Source organism: Sus scrofa, chromosome 3 (genome assembly GCF_000003025.6).
Source record: "Sus scrofa isolate TJ Tabasco breed Duroc chromosome 3, Sscrofa11.1, whole genome shotgun sequence".
Lineage (NCBI taxonomy): Eukaryota > Metazoa > Chordata > Mammalia > Artiodactyla > Suidae > Sus > Sus scrofa.
This window is the reverse complement of record NC_010445.4, coordinates 39,830,279-39,848,844: the sequence shown is the minus strand read 5'-3', so window position 1 is coordinate 39,848,844 and position 18,566 is coordinate 39,830,279. Positions and strand designations below refer to the sequence as shown.

General features: G+C 55.7%; 1 protein-coding gene and 1 long non-coding RNA gene across 7 annotated transcripts; one reads left to right on the top strand and one right to left on the bottom strand.

Annotated features, from left to right (window-relative positions):
• On the bottom strand, nt 1,645-11,326 carry LOC106504252. Of its 6 annotated transcripts, XR_001303294.2 has the most exons (7): nt 10,995-11,257; nt 9,806-10,368; nt 6,559-8,030; nt 5,903-6,101; nt 4,520-4,625; nt 3,264-3,307; nt 1,645-1,704 (listed from the first exon to the last, which is right to left on the bottom strand). It is a non-coding gene; the product is annotated as an uncharacterized LOC106504252 (long non-coding RNA). The 6 variants fall into 6 exon arrangements; XR_002342444.1 differs by having other exon boundaries at nt 9,806-11,255; XR_002342446.1 differs by having other exon boundaries at nt 10,127-11,255.
• Nucleotides 11,335-16,864, top strand: RAB26 (RAB26, member RAS oncogene family). The gene is made up of 9 exons (XM_003481110.2): nt 11,335-11,720; nt 12,753-12,863; nt 14,920-14,961; nt 15,054-15,120; nt 15,276-15,328; nt 15,642-15,707; nt 15,805-15,861; nt 15,948-16,024; nt 16,108-16,864. The coding sequence occupies exons 1-9, from the start codon at nt 11,526-11,528 to the stop codon at nt 16,208-16,210; spliced, it is 771 nt and encodes a 256-aa protein (XP_003481158.1). The 5' UTR covers nt 11,335-11,525; the 3' UTR covers nt 16,211-16,864.

Sequence of the window (18,566 nt, the reverse complement as noted above, 5' to 3'; positions counted from 1 at the left end):
TAAAGAACCACATATTATAGAAATCCGTTTATTAAGCGGGGGGGGGGAAGGTTTGGGAGTTCCCACTGTGGCTCAGCAGAAACAAATCTGACTATTATCCATGAGGACCTGGGTTCGACCCCTGGCCTCACTCATTGGGTTAAGGATCTAGCGTTGCTGTGAGCTGTGGTGGAGGCCGACAGCTGCAGCTCTGATTTGACCCCTAGCGTGGGAATCTCCATAGGCCCCAGATGTGACTTTAAAAAGACAAAAAAAAAAAAAAGGGAAAAAATGAAATTTGACAGATCACACAACAGGTAAGGAAGGGGCAAACCCAAGCTTTTAATTCCAGATAATAAACTGATGAGATCCAAGGTCTCAAGATGAGTGAAGATGGACCCATAATAAACAGTGATGCCAAATGAGCAAAACAGATTAATCAACTAAAATGCAAGTTTTTTCCTTTTGTTTTTTCTTTTGAGGGCCACACGTGCAGCATATAGAAGTTCCCAGGCTGGGGGTTGAATTAGAGCTGCAGCTGCCAGCCTACACAACAGCTCACGGCAATGCCTGATCCTTAACTCACTGAGCAAGGCTAGGGATCAAACCTGCATCCTCATGGATACTGGTTGGATTCATCACCACTGAGCCACACAGGAATTCCCCTTTTTTCATTTTTTAAAGTTTTATTGAGGTATGGTTGATAAATGCAATTGTTTTAGAAGGGATTTCTGAAATAGAAAAGATTTTTTATTTTTATTTATTTATTTATTTTTTTTTGCCTCTCGTGTGGCATGCAGAAGTTCCTGGACCATGGATCAGACCTGTGCCACAGCTGTAACCAGAGCCACAGCAGTGACTACACCAGATCCTTAACCCTCTGAGCCATGAGGGAATCCCTAGAAAAGATGTGCTTAGGAGTTTCTGTCGTGGCTCAGGGGTAATGAATCTGACTGGTATCCATCAGAATGCAAGTTCGATCCCTGGCCTTGCTCAATGGGTTAAGGATCCAGCATTGTCACTGCTGTGGCTCTAATCGCTGCTGTGGTGGGCATTTGATTCCTGGCCCGGGAACTTCCACATGCTTTGGAGATGGGCAAAAAATAATAAAAATTTTAAAAGAAGAAGAAAATAACATATCTAGAAATGAAATTCTGGGCTATTTCAACAATTCCCACGGTGAGTCAGAGGAAATAAAATGTGGCAAAGATCCTGTTTGATGCAGGGAGGGGGATGCTGGAGAAATGTTTAATTCTCTCTTTTTCAGGCACACCCACGGCGTGTGGGAATTCCCAGGCCGGGGATGGAACCAGCACGACAGCAGCAACCTGAGCCTCAGCAGTGACCATGCCAGATCCTTAACCCACCTAGCCACCAGGGCATTCCTAATTCTTGATAAAATATTAATTTATGTTTTTATTTTTTATTACTCAAATTTACACATCTCTAGTTGTATAATGATCATAACAATCCGATTTCACCGGATTTCCATCCCACACCCCAAGCACATCCCCCCACCCCCCAAACTGTCTCCTCTGGAGATCATAAGTTTTTCAATGTCTGTGAGTCAGCATCTGTTCTGCCAAGAAGTTCAGTCTGTCCTTTTTTCAGATTCCACATGTCAGTGAAAGCATTGGATGTTGGTGTCTCATTGCATGGCTGACTTCACTTCGCATGATAATTTCTAGATCCATCCATGTTGTTAAAAATGCCGGTATTTCATTCCTTTAAAACATAAATTTAAAGGCTTTTATTAGTAACGATAATTAAAAATTTTTAATAAAAATAATTAAACTATTAACATAAAATACAGGGGAAAATTAGAGTTTGGAGGGAAGAAACAAGAAAATCTGGTCAGCCCAGGAAAGAATTACAAAAGGAAACAATGGGGAGTTCCCACTGTAACAGAGTGGGTTAAGGACCCAGGGCTGCCAAAGCTGTAGCTCAGGTTGCAGCTGTGGCTCTGATCCAATCCCTGGCTTGGGAAGGTCTGTATGCCACGAGAGTGGCAAAAAAAAAAAAAAAAAAAAAAAAAAGGAAACAATGGATCAGTATATTCATCAAAATACAGAACGAGAAGTTTCCTGGTGGCTCAGTGGGTTAAGGATCTGGCATTGTCACTGCTGCGGCTTGGGTAGCTGCACTGCCCAGGTTTGATCCCTGGCCTGGGAACTTCTGCATTCTGCAGGCTAAATCCAGATAAATGTCATTTGCCAGGGCACAGCTAGGACAAATAACCCAGAGGGCGGGAAGCAAACAGAAAAATGAAGACAAAGACGGTGGTGTGGCAGTAGTAATACCAAAAAATAGAACCTAAGGCAAAAGACAGTAAATGGGAAAAGAAGTCCAACTGTTTTACACTAATTAGGGGCACAATCTATGTAGAACACATAATGAACCAGTGTCTTCTCAAAAATAGAACTTTGTGAATTCCCCTGGTGGCTCCGTAGGTGAAGGATCCTGAGTTGTCACTACTGTGGCACGGGTTCAATCCTTAGTCAGGGAACTTCCATATGCCACGGGTGTGGCCAAAAAATATATAGATGATCAGCACACAGAGCTAAAACTGTTAAAATACATAAAATTGGGAGTTCCCATCATGGTGCAGCAGAAACTATGAATCCAAGTAGGAACCATGAGCTGGCAGGTTCGATCCCTGGCCTCGCTCAGTGGGTTAAGAATCCAGCGTTGCCATAAGCTGTGGTGTAGGTCACAGATGTGGCTCGGATCTGGCGTGGTTGTGGCTTTGGTGTAGGCCGGGCAGCTGTAGCTCTGATTCGCCCCCTAGCCTAGGAACCTCCATATGCTGCAGGTGCAGCCGTAAAAAGCAAAAAAATAATATTAATTAGATAAAATACATAAAATCTTTGTGGAAGATTTTATTACACCTTCCTTTGAGTTTTACAAATCAAGCACAAAATTTTTTTTTTCTTTTTGGCCCCACTCTGGACATGCAGAAATCCCTGGGCCAGGGATCAATCTTGCGCCACAGCGGTGACCCGACCCACTGCAGTGACGACATCGGATCCATAACCTGGCTGGGCCACACGGAAACTCCAAGTAGACAATTAAAAAAAAAATCAAGAAAGAGGGAATTTGAATTGCACAGTTAACAAATTCTAGTTTACGTAACAGCATTTTGGCAAGATTTGGGAAATGGTTGGGCAATAACGTGGCCTTAGGAAATACTGCCCCCTAGAGGTACTCTGGGTCCTCTCAGCTGCTCACTGCCACATCATAGGGCCAAGCCCACAGCAGACCCACCCTAGCCCAAGGATGCTCACCTGAAGAATGGTTCACAGAGGATGCTCAGACAGGGCTGGACATCCTGACCATGCAGATAATCGAAAGGTAAATGTGAAAGAGGTGGTATCAGTGAAGATAATGTTGCAGCGGTGACTTCACAAGTATATCGTTCTGTCAACACTTATCAAATTGCATACTTTAAATATGTACAGCGATTGGATGTCAATTAGAACTATTTCTTTTTTTTTAAGGCCACACCCACAGCATATGGAGATTCCCAGGCTAGGGGTCCAATTGGAGCTGTTGACACTGGCCTACGCCTCAGCCACAGCCACACAGGATCAGAGACGTGTCTGCGACCTACACCACAGCTCATGGCAATGCCAGATCCTTAGCCACTGAGCAAGGCCAGGGATCAAACCTGCATCCTCATGGATACTGGTCGGATTCGTTTCCGCTGAGCCACGACAGGAACTCCCTCAATTAACAACCTTAATCGAGTTGTGTCTTAAATATCTACGTACTTACAATGACTAAAAGCAGGTCAGTGGTCACCAGGGGATACAGGTGGGGGGAGGGAATTCCTACAAAGGAGCAGGAGGAGATCTGGGGAGTGATAAAAATGTTTTAGGAGTTCTCGTTGTGGTGCAGCAGAAATGAATCCAACTAGGAACCATGAGGTTGCAAGTTCAATCCCTGGCCTCGCTCAGTGAGTTAAGGATCCGGCATTGCCATGAGCTGTGGTGTAGGTCACAGATGCAGCTCGGATTCCATGTTGCTGTGGCTGTGGTGTAGGCCGGTGGCTACAGCTCCAATTCGACCCTTAGCCTGGGAATCTCCATAGGCCTCCGGTGTGGCCCTAAACACCAAAAAAAAAAAAAAAAAAAAAAAGAAGGTTTTACATCATGAGTATGGTGATATTTAAATAACTGTATTTGTCAAAACTTACCAAATAATTTATTTAAAATTTGTAACAGTCAATGTACATAAATTATGACCCCATAAAGCTGATTTTTAAAAATCTAACCATCTTGGAGTTCCCGTTGTGACTCAGTGGTTAATAAATCCGACTAGGAACCATGAGGTTGCGGGTTCGATCCCTGGCCTTTCTCAGTGGGTTAAGGATCCGGCGTTGCCGTGAGCTGTGGTGTAGGTCGCAGACGCGGCTCAGATCCTGTGTGGCTGTGGCTGTGGTATAGGCCGGCAGCTGCATCTCCGATTGGACCCCCAGCCTGGGAACTTCCATATGCCACAAGTGCGGCCCTAAAACACACACACACACACACACACAAACCTGGAGAGGGAGGATGAGCCTGGTCTGTTCCAGCAGGGCCCTAAATGTAATCACACATGTCCTTTTAAGAAGGAGATTTGGTGGCAGAAGAGAAGGCCAGGTGGCTCTGGAAATGGAAATTGGAATGATGCGGCCACCAGCCAAGGAATGCTGGAGGCCCCCAGAAGCCAAAGAGGCCTCTCCCTGGGGCCCCAGAAATAATCAGCTTTGCTGCCACCTTGACTTTAGCCCCCCTTTCAGCCTCCCAAGAGTAGAGTGAGAAACTCGAGTTGCTTTGTGCCACCGAGTTTGTGGAAATTTGTCGCAGCAGTGATGGGAAACTCACCCAGGAGCCACAACCAAACCTCAGAGTGGCCACTCCTGAAGGACAGGATCTGGCAGAACGAGGACTTTATCTGTTGGGAGCCATAAGGCTGCTCCAGTAAAGAAAGCAAAGCCACAGTCGGCACCTGCATGAGGCTTGTCTGGTTAGCAGAGCTACAGACAAGCTGAAGAAAGAAGAAGGATTGCAGATGCGTGAGGCTTGTCTGGTTAGCAGAGCTACAGACAATCTGAAGAAAGAAGAAGGATTGCAGAGCAATCCCTTGAAAGACATCGGCTCCAGGAAAATAAAAATGATATCCCCTAAAAAATATGTTAATCTATTTTTCTGTGTTTATCCTTCTTTTTCTATCTCCTATTCACAGCTTTCTTACTGCTAAAGATTTGCCCTGGGTACGTAAAACACTTGAACCAAAACAGAGTGAAGTTATTTAAACAATGTAATGGAAAAAGCCTTTGTTTTGGAGTAACAATTTATGGCACCTATTTTGTGAGAGTATACAGGGGAAACTTATGATTTCAGTCCCTTTACTTAAAAAGAAGTTTGGGGGCTGGGAAAAATGTTGTTTGGCCTATAAATTGCTATTTTCTATAATAGATATATTTTTTTATCAAATAACAGTGTCACCTGTAACTTTCATCCCTTGTGAGGGCATTTGTTAATTTTTGGGTATAATACTCCTTTCTATTGAAATTGGTGGTTTGGAACTTACGTAAATCAGCACAATAGGTTAAATGCTTAGCTTGCTGGCGCCAAATAAATCGTAGTTTTAAGAATGTCATGAGCCCAAGGCTTTCATGCATTTTGTTAACTACATACACCTTTAGTTAAAGAATGTTAGGTATCATAGTTTATTACTTATTAAAGCTTTGTTCTTAATATAGAATAGAATAGCTACTGTTGTTGACCTTTTAAGAAAAATACGGCGTGAAACTTTGTGATCTTGAAGGAAAATCTAAAGTTGAAAGGAACATGTTTTAACTAACCTTTTTTTTTTTTTTTTGTATCTCAGGTGGAGGGAACAAAAGGGCTTTAAATCAAATGTTAATGTCAAATCTTACACGAATCCTGATTGTAATAGGGTATAAAAACTGATGCTTTTCATTTAATAAATTGGGTCATCTGCAGCATGCAGCTGAGGAGTTGGCTCCAATTCTTTCCGCGCCGTTTGTAGCCCATCCTCTCCTTCGGCACTCCCTGGCTGCTGGGGCTGGACCTCGGCATTTATCCGTGCCTTTTCCTTTCGTGTCGTTGACATGCCTGCAAAACACATTTTTATAATTAAGCAAAAAGAAGAAGAGGCCACGCCCACGAAACCCTCGGTCTGCTCCAGGGGCTGCCAGTGCTCAGGCATCAGTGGTTGTGATGGTTACCCTGGGGCTCATTTTCTTCCTTTCCACTCGTGCCTCCCCTGCCACGAGGCCCCACGTGGCCCTCAGGAGCCGTGAGGCAGCTGGGGGTGTTGCGTGCCCAAGCCCAGGGGTCCCTGCCACCAGGGGCCTCAATGCAGGGTCTGGGGAAGAGGGAGGCCTCCATTCTGCAGCGGGCACACTTTTGGGTCCTGAGGTCTCCTGGGGTCCTTGGGTATCAGGACCCGAGCAGCTGTGGGAAGCAGGGCCAGAGGGCAGGCCTTGCAAGCCCAACTGCAAGGGCAGAGCCCTGGGCTCCGGCCCTCCCACAGAGGTCCTTGTCCCCTCGGGCAGGGATGGACACCCACCCCTCGCTCCCTGCGGGGCCTCAGGACCACGGGAGGGAAAGGGAGGGAGGTGATGGTGTCCTCTTGGGAGCAGGACCCTCGGTGTGGCTCTGTGCACCCAGGCTTCTGGGGGCGGTGGGGGGAGGGCTTCTCTGACACGAGCAGCTTCCTCAGGTGACTCGAAAGGAAGTCACATTCTGTGCTGCTGCAGTTCCTCTGTGACATCTCCATGGCAACGTTCACGCGGATTTCATAGAACATAAGGTGTTTGAGCTGGAAGGGACCTCAGAAATCAGCTCCTCCGCCCCCTCCTTTCCCAGAGAGGGGAGCGGGCCCAGACAGTGTGCGCCAGGCACCCGGGGCCACCCGGCCAGCCAGGGACCCAGCTGGGGCCTCTGCCCTCTGGCACCCGTCCCAGCCAGGGTCCCTCGCCCTGAAGTCACTGATAGCTGCATTCATAGGACTGTCTTCTTGGGAGCTGCTCCAGGGGCACAAGCTTCGAGGGCCCTACCACTGCCCCCTGGGGAGGGAGGAGGACCCTGATGTCCAGCCTAGCTGCTTGGTGAGGGCAGTAGAGGGGCATGGGCGCTGTCCTCAGGAAGCTCGCAGGCTGGTGCGGAGGCAGGGCTGTCCCCCAACCCCCCCGGCCCCCAGCCCGGCCCCGGGAGCCACTGGAGAGCAAGTGCGAGTGTCCTGTGAATGTCTGCAGAGCAAGCGCAGGGGGGGTGGGAGCAGCCAGGGGCGTCTGCCTGGAGGAGGGGGCTCCAAGCAGAGCCAAGTTCCAGACACGTTCTTATGTCCAGGGACTCATGGCACAGATCACTCCAGGACAAGGGAGTCAGACCCGCAAAAGGATAGTCAGAGGCAGAGTGTGGGGGCTGAAGGCCAGGGACATGAGGGGATGGGGAACCCAGACCATCAGGGGGTGCTGGCGGGGGGGCCTGGGCGGTTCCTTTCATCCTTTCATTGGGACATGGCGGCCTGTAGATGCTCGCCAGCCCAGCAGGGCTAGCCCTCTGCCCGAAGGGGTGAGGGCTTGGAGGGAGCCCTTCCAGTCCTCTCTCCTTAGCTCCACCTCGGCCCCAGGGCTCACTTCTTCTCCAAGCCCTGCCTCGGGGACCTGCCCTGGCCTGTTGGGAGTCTGGGCATCTCCAGGTCCAGCCAAAGCCACCCTCCTGACCTGTCCCACCAGACCGGCCCCCTTTGTCCCCCTTGCGGCGGGCCCGTTCTACTTATCTGTAGCCGCATAACAAGTATCCCCGAATGTCTGTTCATGTGCAGTGTGCGGTGTGGGCAGGGCTCGGTGGGGAGCCCTCAGCTCTGCTCTGTGTGCAGTCGGCCAGGGCTTTCTTCCTCCCTCACGTGGTTGGCAGGTAGGGTCCCTTCCGCCTGGGCTTCTCCAGCAGGCCCTTGGGGTTTCTCGCAGTACCAGCAGGGAGGCTCCAAGAATGAGTGTCTCAGGAGCCAGAAATGACGCTGCCCATCTGTAAGGTCTGGGTCCAGAAACAGGCACGGGATTATCTCTTCCTTTCGTTTTGTGTCCTTAGCGTCGCACTGAGGCATACGGAGGTTCCCAGGCTGCGGATCAAGTTGGAGCCATAGCCGCCGGCCCACACCACAGCCACAGCAATGCCAGATCAGAGCCACCTCTGCAACCTACACCACAGCTCACGGCAATGCCAGATTCTTAACCCACTGAGCGAGACCAGGGATTAAGCCTGCATCCTCATGGATACTAGTTGGGTTTGTTATCACTAAACCATGACAGGAACTCCCTTTCTTTTTTTTTTTTTTTTAATGGCTGCACTCGTGACTTGCAGAGGTTCCTGCGCCAGGAGGGGAACCCAAGCCTACGCACTGACCTGAGCCACTACAGTCAGATCCTTAACCTACTGTGCCACAGCGGGAGCTCCCTCAGGGTCACTTCTGCTGTGTCTATTGGTCAGAGCATTCACAGCTCCTGCTCAGTCCCCCTCACTGGGCAGAGTAGCAAAGCATTGGCCACCTTTAATCCATCACAGCACGCTGCTGTCTCTGCCCTGTGGGCTCTGACTCTTCCTTGCCTCATCTCCAGGCTGGCAGATTTTGTCTCTCCTGGAGGCGCCCTCTGTCCCCAGTACCTCCCCGTGGATTGCTACAATCCCCCTCGAACTGTCTCTGTCCATAGGCTGCACCCTCCCTGCACTCCTATAGCAGCATCCACTCTCTGTTGCTCTGCTTGAAACTGTGCACAGCTCCCTCCTTCTCACTGAACACTTGCCAAGCTCCTAGGCAAAATATTCCAATTCCCCTTATAATCTAGGCCTCTCCTAGATTAGCAATTGAATAACTCCCCATTTCCTCCAAGCAACTGGACCCCACTTTGGTCCTTTTTGCCCAGAAGTCCCACCCACTGGCACTCTGAGCTTGCAAGTGTTCAGTCCCTCCACCTGGCCCATTTCTCCGTCTCCGCTCCTGTTGGACTCCTGCTCCATCTTCAAAGACTGGTGCAAATGGCCCTCCTCCACAAAGACTTCCTCTAGCTACTTATCATACTAGTCTCAGTTTCACTGCATGTTGAGACGAAATCCTTGCTGGCAAGGATATATCCTCTTGCGGTGGGGGCCCAGGTTTCCCACTGCTATTTCTTTCACCAGTTTAATAACTGTTTATTGAGGCCTGGAGCCGGCTGCCCAGGGATATGGCAGTGACCAAGACAAGCTGCTTCCTGTGCCCAGGGAGCTTACATACCAGAGGGTGAGACAGATGGCAAATAAAGGAACCAAGAGACAAAATGATCAAAGATTAGGAGAACTGCTGGGAGGCGAGAAAGGCAAGAGGGGTGCTGTGGTGCAGGCACCCAGAACTCCCTCGTTTCAAGAGAAACCAGAGACCTGGGTTTTTGCACACTCTCCTCATTTGAAAGGTTGCTAGCTCAAGTCTTCTCTGCTCTTGGCTCCCCTCCCCTTCCCGCTTCCCACTCTCTCTGGAATGCCTGCCTCCTTCTCTCTTCCTGGTTGCTCTACAAGCACCCCCCCACCAAGCCCAGGAGGCCCCATCTGCAGCTCCATCCTGGGGCACTCAGATGCCTCTGTGGTTCCCACGCCCTGGGCATGCTCTGGCAGCAGCTGGCCGGAGGAGGGAGGGAGCCCGCTGCCTAGGCTGCTGGGGCATGGGCCAATGGACACCCTGAGCCAGCCACCCTGAAGTTGGCCTCTTGGGAGTGAGACACCTGGAGTCCCCAGGACCACGGCAGTGGGAGCTCCCCGCCCACCCGTCCCCCACAGACCTTACGAAGCACACATCTGGGCCTTGGCCTGGAAGAAGTGGGGAGCCAGAGGAGTGAGGAGTGAGACAGGAAGGGAGGCCAGGGGCACCCAGAGGGCTCCCTAGGTTGGCCCTTCAGCTCTGGCAGGGCTCTGATAGGTCTCCATTCCCAGGGAACCCCTGGGTATATGCTGCCAGGGCACAGTTTATGCTCTCCGAAGCCAGAGCTCCCAGGTACCAATCTTGGTTCTGCCACATCCAACCTGGTGACGTTGGACAGCTGCCTTCCCCTCTCTGGGCCTCAGTGTCCCACCTGAATGCTGGAAAGCACAGAAGCACCCACCTCACAAGAGAGTTTTAAAGATGACACGTGCCTGGCACACAGTGGCACTCAGTGAAGGGCAGCTTTCCACAGCCTCTCCTGGGCAGGGCCCTGCCAGGCCCTCTCAAGGAAATGCTTTGCTCGGCAATGTCCTTGCATCTGTGCTTCTCCAGACCTCGGAGCTTGAGATGCAGCTTCTTCCTGTTCTAATTGCTTGAGCTCTGACCAGCTGCGAGGGCTCAAGTCTCTGAAGGCCCAGGGTCCTGATGACAGGTGGAACATCTCAGGACAGAGGAGTACAGAGCGGGGCGCTGCCCTTTGTGTGCACCCGCTGCCCCCGAGCCCTGGGAGAGAGGCATCTTGGGCCACCACTGCCAGGGCTCCACGACCACCTCAGCTTCGTTCTCAAATCCCAGACCGTCTTGGGTGGGAGTCCTGCTACTCAGCTCCGGGCAGCCCAGGTGGGGAGTGGGCGTCAGGCCCTGGAGGAGGGTCTGCTGGGGGTCAGCACGGGGCTTGGACAATCAGCACTTGAAGGTGGACGGGCCTCCCACCTCCTTAACCTCTGAGGGCAGAGCCAGAGGAGAGGGGACTCTCAGAGGTCCTGCGGCTGGCTGTGGCACTGACTTCCCTTTCCCCAAGGATCCCAAAGCTTTGGCCCAGCGGGCAGAAGATGCAGGGGAGAGCGCCCTGTGGGCTCAGCCTGGCGGCTGTGTCCTGTCTCTGATAACCAGCTGTCAGCTGGGCCCCAGGTTTGTTTGCCAAGCGTTGGAGCTTCCTGGACCCGCCCGCCCTGGAAGGGAGAGGGGAGGTGCCTCATCTCAGGCTGAGAAGCGACAGAATTGTAGGGTGCCCATCCCATGCAAGCCCACTGCCTCTGTGCCCACACCTCACTGCGCTCTCCTCGTCCAGGCCCGGAGGCGGTGCAGTGGGCAAGGAGCAGGGCGGGACGGAGTGGCGCACAGCGAGCAGAGGAGCGCCAGGATGCCAGGTGCTCCCTCACCCAGGCCCACCGCCCCGCGCAGCCGTTCGCAGCTACGGAGAGGCGTCCCCGGGACCAGAGCGGGGCGGGAGCCGTCCGCAGCCGGCAGAGGCGCCGGGACCCCGCGCATCCCCGGGGCAGCGTTCGGGACTCCTGACCCCGCCTCCAGGGCGGCCAGCTCTTTTGCATGGCCCCGCCCCTGAGCGGCCATTGGTGGCGGCGGCAGGAGGCCGGGCCTGAGTGGCTGAGGGGCTGTGGGGCGGCGGGGGCGGGGCGGCGCAGAGCAGAGCGCCCGGGATGCCGCCGCCGCCGCCGCCGCCGCTGCGGGACAGCTTCGGCTTCGGGTCCCGGTCTGGCCCCGAGGGCGCGGGGAGCAGGGCGGCCCAGGGCGCCTCGGCTGCAGCGGGAGCGCACTGAGCGCCTTCCAGCCCGCCCGCCATGTCCAGGAAAAAGACCCCCAAGAGCAAGGGAGGCAGCGCGCCCGCTACCTCCGCACTGCCCGCGGCCAAAGGGCCCCGGCCGGTGCGCCCCGAGACTGCGCGCGCTGGCCCGGAGGCGCCGCCCAACGGGCCCCCGCAGCCCGGCCGGTCTTCGCTTGGCGGCGGCGGCGACATCTACGACGTCGCCTTCAAGGTGAGCGTGGCACCCCCAGCCTAATGCGAGCGCAGCAGGTGGCGTCCGGCTGGAGCTGAGCAGGGAGGGGGTCCCGGGAAAAGGTGCAGGGCCCTGTGGACCTTAAGTGCGGAGCTGGCTGGAGCGGCACCCCGCAGCTGGCATGGCTGGCGCGCTGCATCGCACACACGCACACAGCTGTCAAACCCAGGTTTGGGATACCCAACATATGGCAAGGCCGGTCCCCTACCCCCAACCCCTCACCCGGCTGGCAGGGCGGACAAGGGGTTCTGCGGAAGTCAGAGCCTGGCAGGTGTCCGCTCCCTGCTCCCGAACACTCCCGCCCGCACCCAGGCCCCAGGCTCGTCATTTCCCATATGCTGCCTTCGCTCACCCCCGGGTCTACGGGTCTCCTCTCTTTAGCGGGAGAGACTGCGAGCTTCGCCAGTTGGGTGGGGGGCGCTGGGGCCGCCTTCAGGCCAAAGCAGAAGCTCCTGAATTGTGGGGGGCTGCGGTGGCAGGCCCATGTTTGGGTTTGGGAGCCTTCGGCAACAGGCTGGGGGAGAAGAGGAGGCCTGACTGCCCCTCCCTGTCACAGACGTGGCCGGGCCCTCCTCATGCCACGATCTGCCCTCATTTGACAAAATCGTCTAGAATCTTGATGGGACTGGAAGAAGCCCCTTGGCACAGAGGCCCCCACGGACCCCTCAGAAAGTCCCCAGTGGCCAACCCTCAGGTTCTGCTCCCCACTATGCCTCAAATGCACCCCTTCCAGATCAAGATTGGTGCCCAGGTTGTGCCCTGGATGGAGGCAGCTGCCTCCACTCCCCACTGGTTAAGATGGGCCACTGTGATGAGAGGGGACAGAACCTTCTCGAGGTACAAGCTGGACATCCAGTCCTGTGTCTCCCCCAGGCCCTGCTGGACCTGAAGACTTAAGAAAGCCCCCTCCACGCCTGTCCCTCACCCACAGCTGGCCAGCTCAGGGAAGGCCAGACTCCGCTCTGGGTGGGCCAGCACCCAGGTCACCTCTGCCTTGCCTTCGTGTCCCAGGTCATGCTGGTGGGGGACTCGGGCGTGGGGAAGACCTGCCTGCTTGTGCGCTTCAAGGATGGGGCTTTCCTGGCAGGGACCTTCATCTCCACCGTGGGCATTGACTTCCGGGTAAGAGTGGAGGCTGGTGTCCCGAGCACTGACCAGGCCCAGCCATGTTCTGGGCCTGGACACCAGCTCACTGGTTCTCAAGACACCCTTAGGCAGCTGGTTCTCCAGTATCCCTGTGGCATGGACAAGATGGAGCGCCTGGCTGGACCAGCCGGCACCCACAGTCAAGGTGGCTGAGGTGGGGGACACCTTGACCACCAAGCAGTCTGCCCCTGACACCCCAAGTGTCCTCGAGTCCAGTGTGGCTCTATCTGACCGAAGCGGAGATGGTATCCCTGTGTTGTCCCGGTCTGGCATGAGCCTGGGGGCTGTATCGAGTGCCTTGGGGGAGGTGGGTGTTGGTGCCCCCGAGGTGGTGGGAACTCAAGACCCATGTCCACTTGGGAGGCCAGCATGGTGGCTCCACTGTACAGAGGGTCGTGCCCAGGACTTTCAAGAGATGTGGCCATGGAGCCCAAGCACACACCTGGCCCAGGGTAGGGGACAAGTCCCTGCCCTTGGGTGAGGAGGCTCAGGGGAAAAGCTACCACCTGCCAGGGCCCTCCTCACCTCATCCCAGAGGCCCGTGGGGGTCACGGGGGAATGACGAGGCCACAGCTTTAGCTGCAGGGCCCTGGCTTCAGTCTCAACTCCGCTGGTGTGTTCTCAGCAAATCCCAAATTTGCATTTTTCTCACTCTTTAATTAGACCCAGTCGGCAGAAAGCTGGGAGGGAGGGCCATACTGGGGACTGGGAAGCGGGGCTCGCTCCAGTCTGGGGAGCCACTTTCTAGCCTGTTTTGGGGGGGAAAGATCCCCTCAAGTCCCCTGGGATGAAGTGAGGGTGGAGGTGCCAGAAGGGGAAGGTTTAGGCTGGTCCTTTGCCTGTTCTGGCCTCACCTCCCCCTTCTCACCTCCCTCTCGGCTCTGGGGCAGGTGGTGAGGTGTGGTAGCTCACACCCGTTGGGGGGGGCACTGGGGAAAGTGGGATGCCCTCCCAGGCTCCCTGCAGCTGGGCAGATGGCTGGGCTTGGTTTCCCAGAGACCTGGAAGCACCCTGACGGCAGGAGCTTGCTGAAGAGGGAGGTGGTGACGTTCCTGCCACCAGGGCCTCAGCTGGCGGTTAGCAGCCCCCGCCCCCACCCTGGCAGATGGGGACCAGGGTTGGGCCACTCCCTGTCTCTGGTCCCAAACTGGGAGGGCCCAGCCAGGGAGCGCTGCCTGCCAGCGAGCGCGTCACGCCCACCCCCTGAGTTCCGGCCCCGTGCTCACGGCACTGGCCCCCATCCTCAGGGAGCCACCGTCCAGGCGGGGAGAGTTTTTAAATTAACAAACACTTTAGCTCTCCTCTGGGCCAGTCTCGGTTCTCTGCTCTGCACGAAGTCACTCATAAAATAATCAGGGCAGCCGTGTGACAAGACCCCCGGGTTGTCTCCTCTGTGGAGGGGGAACAGGCCTGAGATTCAACAGTGGGTGACTTCCAAGAAGTCGTGCACCTGGCAAATGGAGCCACTTGCAAAAGGAGCAGCCTGTGCAGAGTTGAGGGGCTGGTTCCCTGTGAGCAGCGTGCAGGGTGCAGTGGGCACAGGGAGGCCGGCTGGGGCCCGGCACTGCAGAGGCGGAAGGGGCTGGCACAGAGCAACAGGACTCAGGGACTGACTGGGGTCTGTGGGGACAAGGGACCCTCGAGGGCAGTAGATACGTGGCCCCAAGCTGGACACAGCTGGCTAGAGGGTAGCGATCGCCAAGCCCATGAGGACAACCACCTGCGTGGAAGCAGCCCAGGCACCCTCTGTGCTCGGGTCACCGTAGGAGGTATGTGGGACTTGGGTGGGCCCTGTGACTTGGGTTCAAGAGAGGGTGGAGGGCAGTGAGGTAGTCAGAGCCAGAGGTGGGCACTGGAGGCAGACCCCAGCAGCTGAGGGGCCCACAGGGTAATTAACTCCGAGGCGTGCCGGGGGCCCTCAGCCCTGGAGCTGCCTGTCCGCCCACGCTTGGGAATCCATCTATGCCCACGCCCCACTGAATCCATGGATTCAGCCCCGGGTGTTCGCTGGAGCTGGCTGCTTGTGTTGCAGAACAAAATTCTGGACGTGGATGGAATGAAGGTGAAGCTGCAGGTGAGAGGTGACGGGGGAGGCGGGCATTGAGGGCAAGGGCACCTGGGAGGGACTGGGCAGCCCTGACCACCAGACCGGGGCTCTTGCTGCAGATCTGGGACACTGCTGGGCAGGAGAGGTTCCGGAGTGTCACCCACGCCTATTACCGCGACGCTCATGGTGAGCTTGGGCTGGCCAAACTCCCTAGGTTTCTGCTTGGAGGAAGGTGCCCTGGGTGTGAGGAGCAGCAGTGTGGAGGGTGCAGTGCCCGAGGGGGGGGTGGCAGGGGGCCACTCGGGGCTCTGCTGCAGTCCTCACTGGCCCTCTACCCCCAGCACTGCTGCTGCTCTATGATGTCACCAACAAGGCCTCCTTTGACAGCATCCAGGTCAGTGGCTTCCATCCCAGTGGGGAAGACAGGCTGCCCAGCCCCCAACCTCCCTCAGGAACAGAGGGCATCAGGGTTCTGAGGACCCTGACAGTGGGAAGGGGCAGCTCTTATGGGCTCCTGGTGGCCCAAGTATGGCTGCTCAGGTTGAACGAGGGCCCGGGCGACCTTAACCCTCCAGCTCCCCACCTTAGGCGACCCATGTTGGGTCACCCCTGCATGGCACCAGCTCTGGGGCCCTCCTGTCAGCCGCTGTCGGGTGTCCTGGAGGGGCACAGGGTGCCCCAGCCTGGCCTCAGCTCTCCACCCACAGGCCTGGCTGACGGAGATCCAGGAGTACGCCCAGCGTGACGTGGTGCTCCTGCTGCTGGGGAACAAGGTGAGCAGCCCAGGCGGCCTCCTCCACCGGCCCTGCAGGGGCGAGGGCGGTCGGGGAGCCAGCCCAGGACCCGCTCTCACTCGGACTCCTGTGCCAGGTGGACTCTGCCCAGGAGCGGGTGGTGAGGAGGGAGGACGGGGAGCAGCTGGCCAAGGTGAGTGGGGCTGGGTGGGCAGCGGGGAGCACCCCCGGGGCCGCGGGCCTGGGCTGCCCTGCCAGGCTGCCCACGGCTCTTTGCAGGAGTTTGGGCTGCCATTCATGGAGACCAGTGCCAGGACGGGCCTCAATGTGGACTTGGCCTTCACGGCCGTAGCGAAGTAAGTCTCGGCAGTTCCCAAGGTCTGAACCTCCGTGTTGGGGGTACAGGCCCCCCTGTTCCATGACCGCCCCTGCCCCACAGGGAGTTGAAGCAGCGCTTGACCAAGGCCCCCAGCGAGCCTCGCTTTCAGCTCCATGACTATGTCAAGAGGGAGGGCCGGGGGGCCTCCTGCTGCAGACCCTGAAGCCGGCTGGGCCCGGCCACTGGGGCATCTGCCTGGAAGGCCGGACAGAACCACACACCCTGCCTTCACCGGCCAGCCGTCAATCCCACGGCGTCCAGCAATCTCAGGCCAAGATGGCCCTTCCCTCCTCTGGGCAGCCATCTGGAGCCTCGGTGTGGTCAACACACCAGGGCTGCGGGACGCCAGATGGTCCTTGCCCCCAAGGCCTTCACAGAAAAGCCACCACCTTCTGCATGGGAGGGGCACGCCGGGGCCTCCAGACCATGGCGCTCTGCTGCCCCCTCGTGGGCACCGGGTGCCTGCACGTGTACAGTGCCTAACGCCCTGAGAACCACATCTTCAGCTGCATTCCTGCCCCTGCCTGGGCAGCCGGCGCCGCGCTTCACGCCAAGGACCAGAGCAGCCTGCTGCCAGCCCACCCCCCAGGAGGCCTTGTGATGCTGTGAAGGGCACGTGGGACATCACAGAAGTGCCAAGGAAACTAGGACTGGCAGCCCTTGCTGCTACCATCTTGGCAGAGGGACACTGGGCATGGCCCTGAGGCCTGTACTTGGCACGGTCAGGCCACTCCACCTTGTACTAACATCTCCAGGTCAGTCTTTCAATGGAGAGCTTTTGTTTCCAGTTTTAGTGAATAAAGTTTTCTGGAATGTCTGCCTTGTCCATTCAAAGAAAATGATGCCTGGGGTCCCACCCCAGGGCAAAGGCACACACACAAAAAATCTTTCTTGGCCTTACCATCAATAGGAGAAGGCAGTCCACATAGGTGGCAGTCAGTGGTATAACCTTCCATTGTTACCGAGACCGGCCAAGGAGGGGCCAGGGGTCCCGCGGCGGCGTCTGGGGCACAAACGTTACAGCTGTGTTGTCATTTGGGTTCTCATCAAGTGAATTGAAGCAGCGGATGCACCAAAAAGGTCAGAAAGTGTAATCGTGTTTATTGAAGAGAAAGTTTGGCCTCGTGAGAGCGCAGGCCCCGGGCTTCCTCTGCATCCCCTCGCTCCCGCGCAGGCCTCATCTGCGTGGGGCCTATTGGATCTTCTGGCAGGACGCCCCATCTGCCTGGGGAGTGGGTTGCGGGCAAGTCTCCCAGAAGGCCCCTCACCTCGCACCTATGTAACCATAGGCTTCCTGCCTTTGCTGAATGACCAGATCCCTAGGGCTGATTCCACCTGACACGCTCCTCCCTCAAGAGCTTGGGGACCCAATTCTTTTTTTTTTTTCTTCTTATCTTTTTAGGACCCTGCCCGTGGCATATGGAGGTTCCCAGGCTAGGGGTCTAATCAGAGTTGTAGCCACCAGCCTACAGCCACAGCCACGCGGGATCCAAGCTGCGTCTGCGACCTACACCACAGCTCACGGCAACGCCGGATCCCTAACCCACTGAGTGAGGCCAGGGATCCAACCCGCAACCTCATGGCTCCTAGTCGGATTCTAGGAACTCCAGGGGACCCAATTCTTTGGGGAACTTGGGCGACAAGTGACCTAGCTACTTCCTGGTAGCATGGGGCACCCCGACTCTTGCTACACTCAGACACTGAACAACAGCCATCTAGGGGTGACTAGTATCCTTGGTCTGGAACTGCTGGAGCCAGGCCACGGGGTGGGAAACCCCAGGATGCCAGTACCCTTGATGCACTCCTGGACCAGCCCTGACTGATTATAGCAGAAGCAGCATTTTTCCTTTGTTTTTATTTATTTCTAATTTTGCCTTTTTAAGGGCTGCACATGCGGCCTATTTCCCAGGCTAGGGGTCCAACTGGAGCTGTAGCCGCCGACCTCCACCACAGCCACAGCAACGCGGGATCTGAGCCGCATCTGTGACCTACATCACAGCTCATGGCAACACTGGATCCCTAACCCACTGAGTGAGGCCAGGGATTGAACCCGCAACCTCATGGTTCCTAGTCGGATTCACTAACCGCTGAGCCAGGACAGGAAGTCCAGCATTTTTCCTTTAGATAGTCCCGTCCCCCAGGGCACAGGTCCTTGATGAGAAAGCGGATAAAGCCCTTGAGATTTTGGTGAGACTCATCCTCTTGGCAGCGAAGCCTGCAGCTGCGAGGCTACTCGGGAATGGATTTATGTGTCAGGAGGCGTTTCGGGCCTGATCTTCAGGGTAGAGGGCCTTTCATTTGGGTTCCCACCGCAAGGTTAGGTTGTTGGGGTGGTGACCTTGTCTGGCTGAGGAGCCAGGACACTGTGATTCTTGCGTCGTCCCAAACAAGAGAGTGCTCGAGGACAGGCTGACGGCATTAGAGGAAAGCTTAAGCGAAGACAGCCAGATAGTGTCAGCTTTGGGAGCGTCACAGGGCCTCAGTTCAAGTTGACAGACCCTCCATGGCCCTGTGCTTCC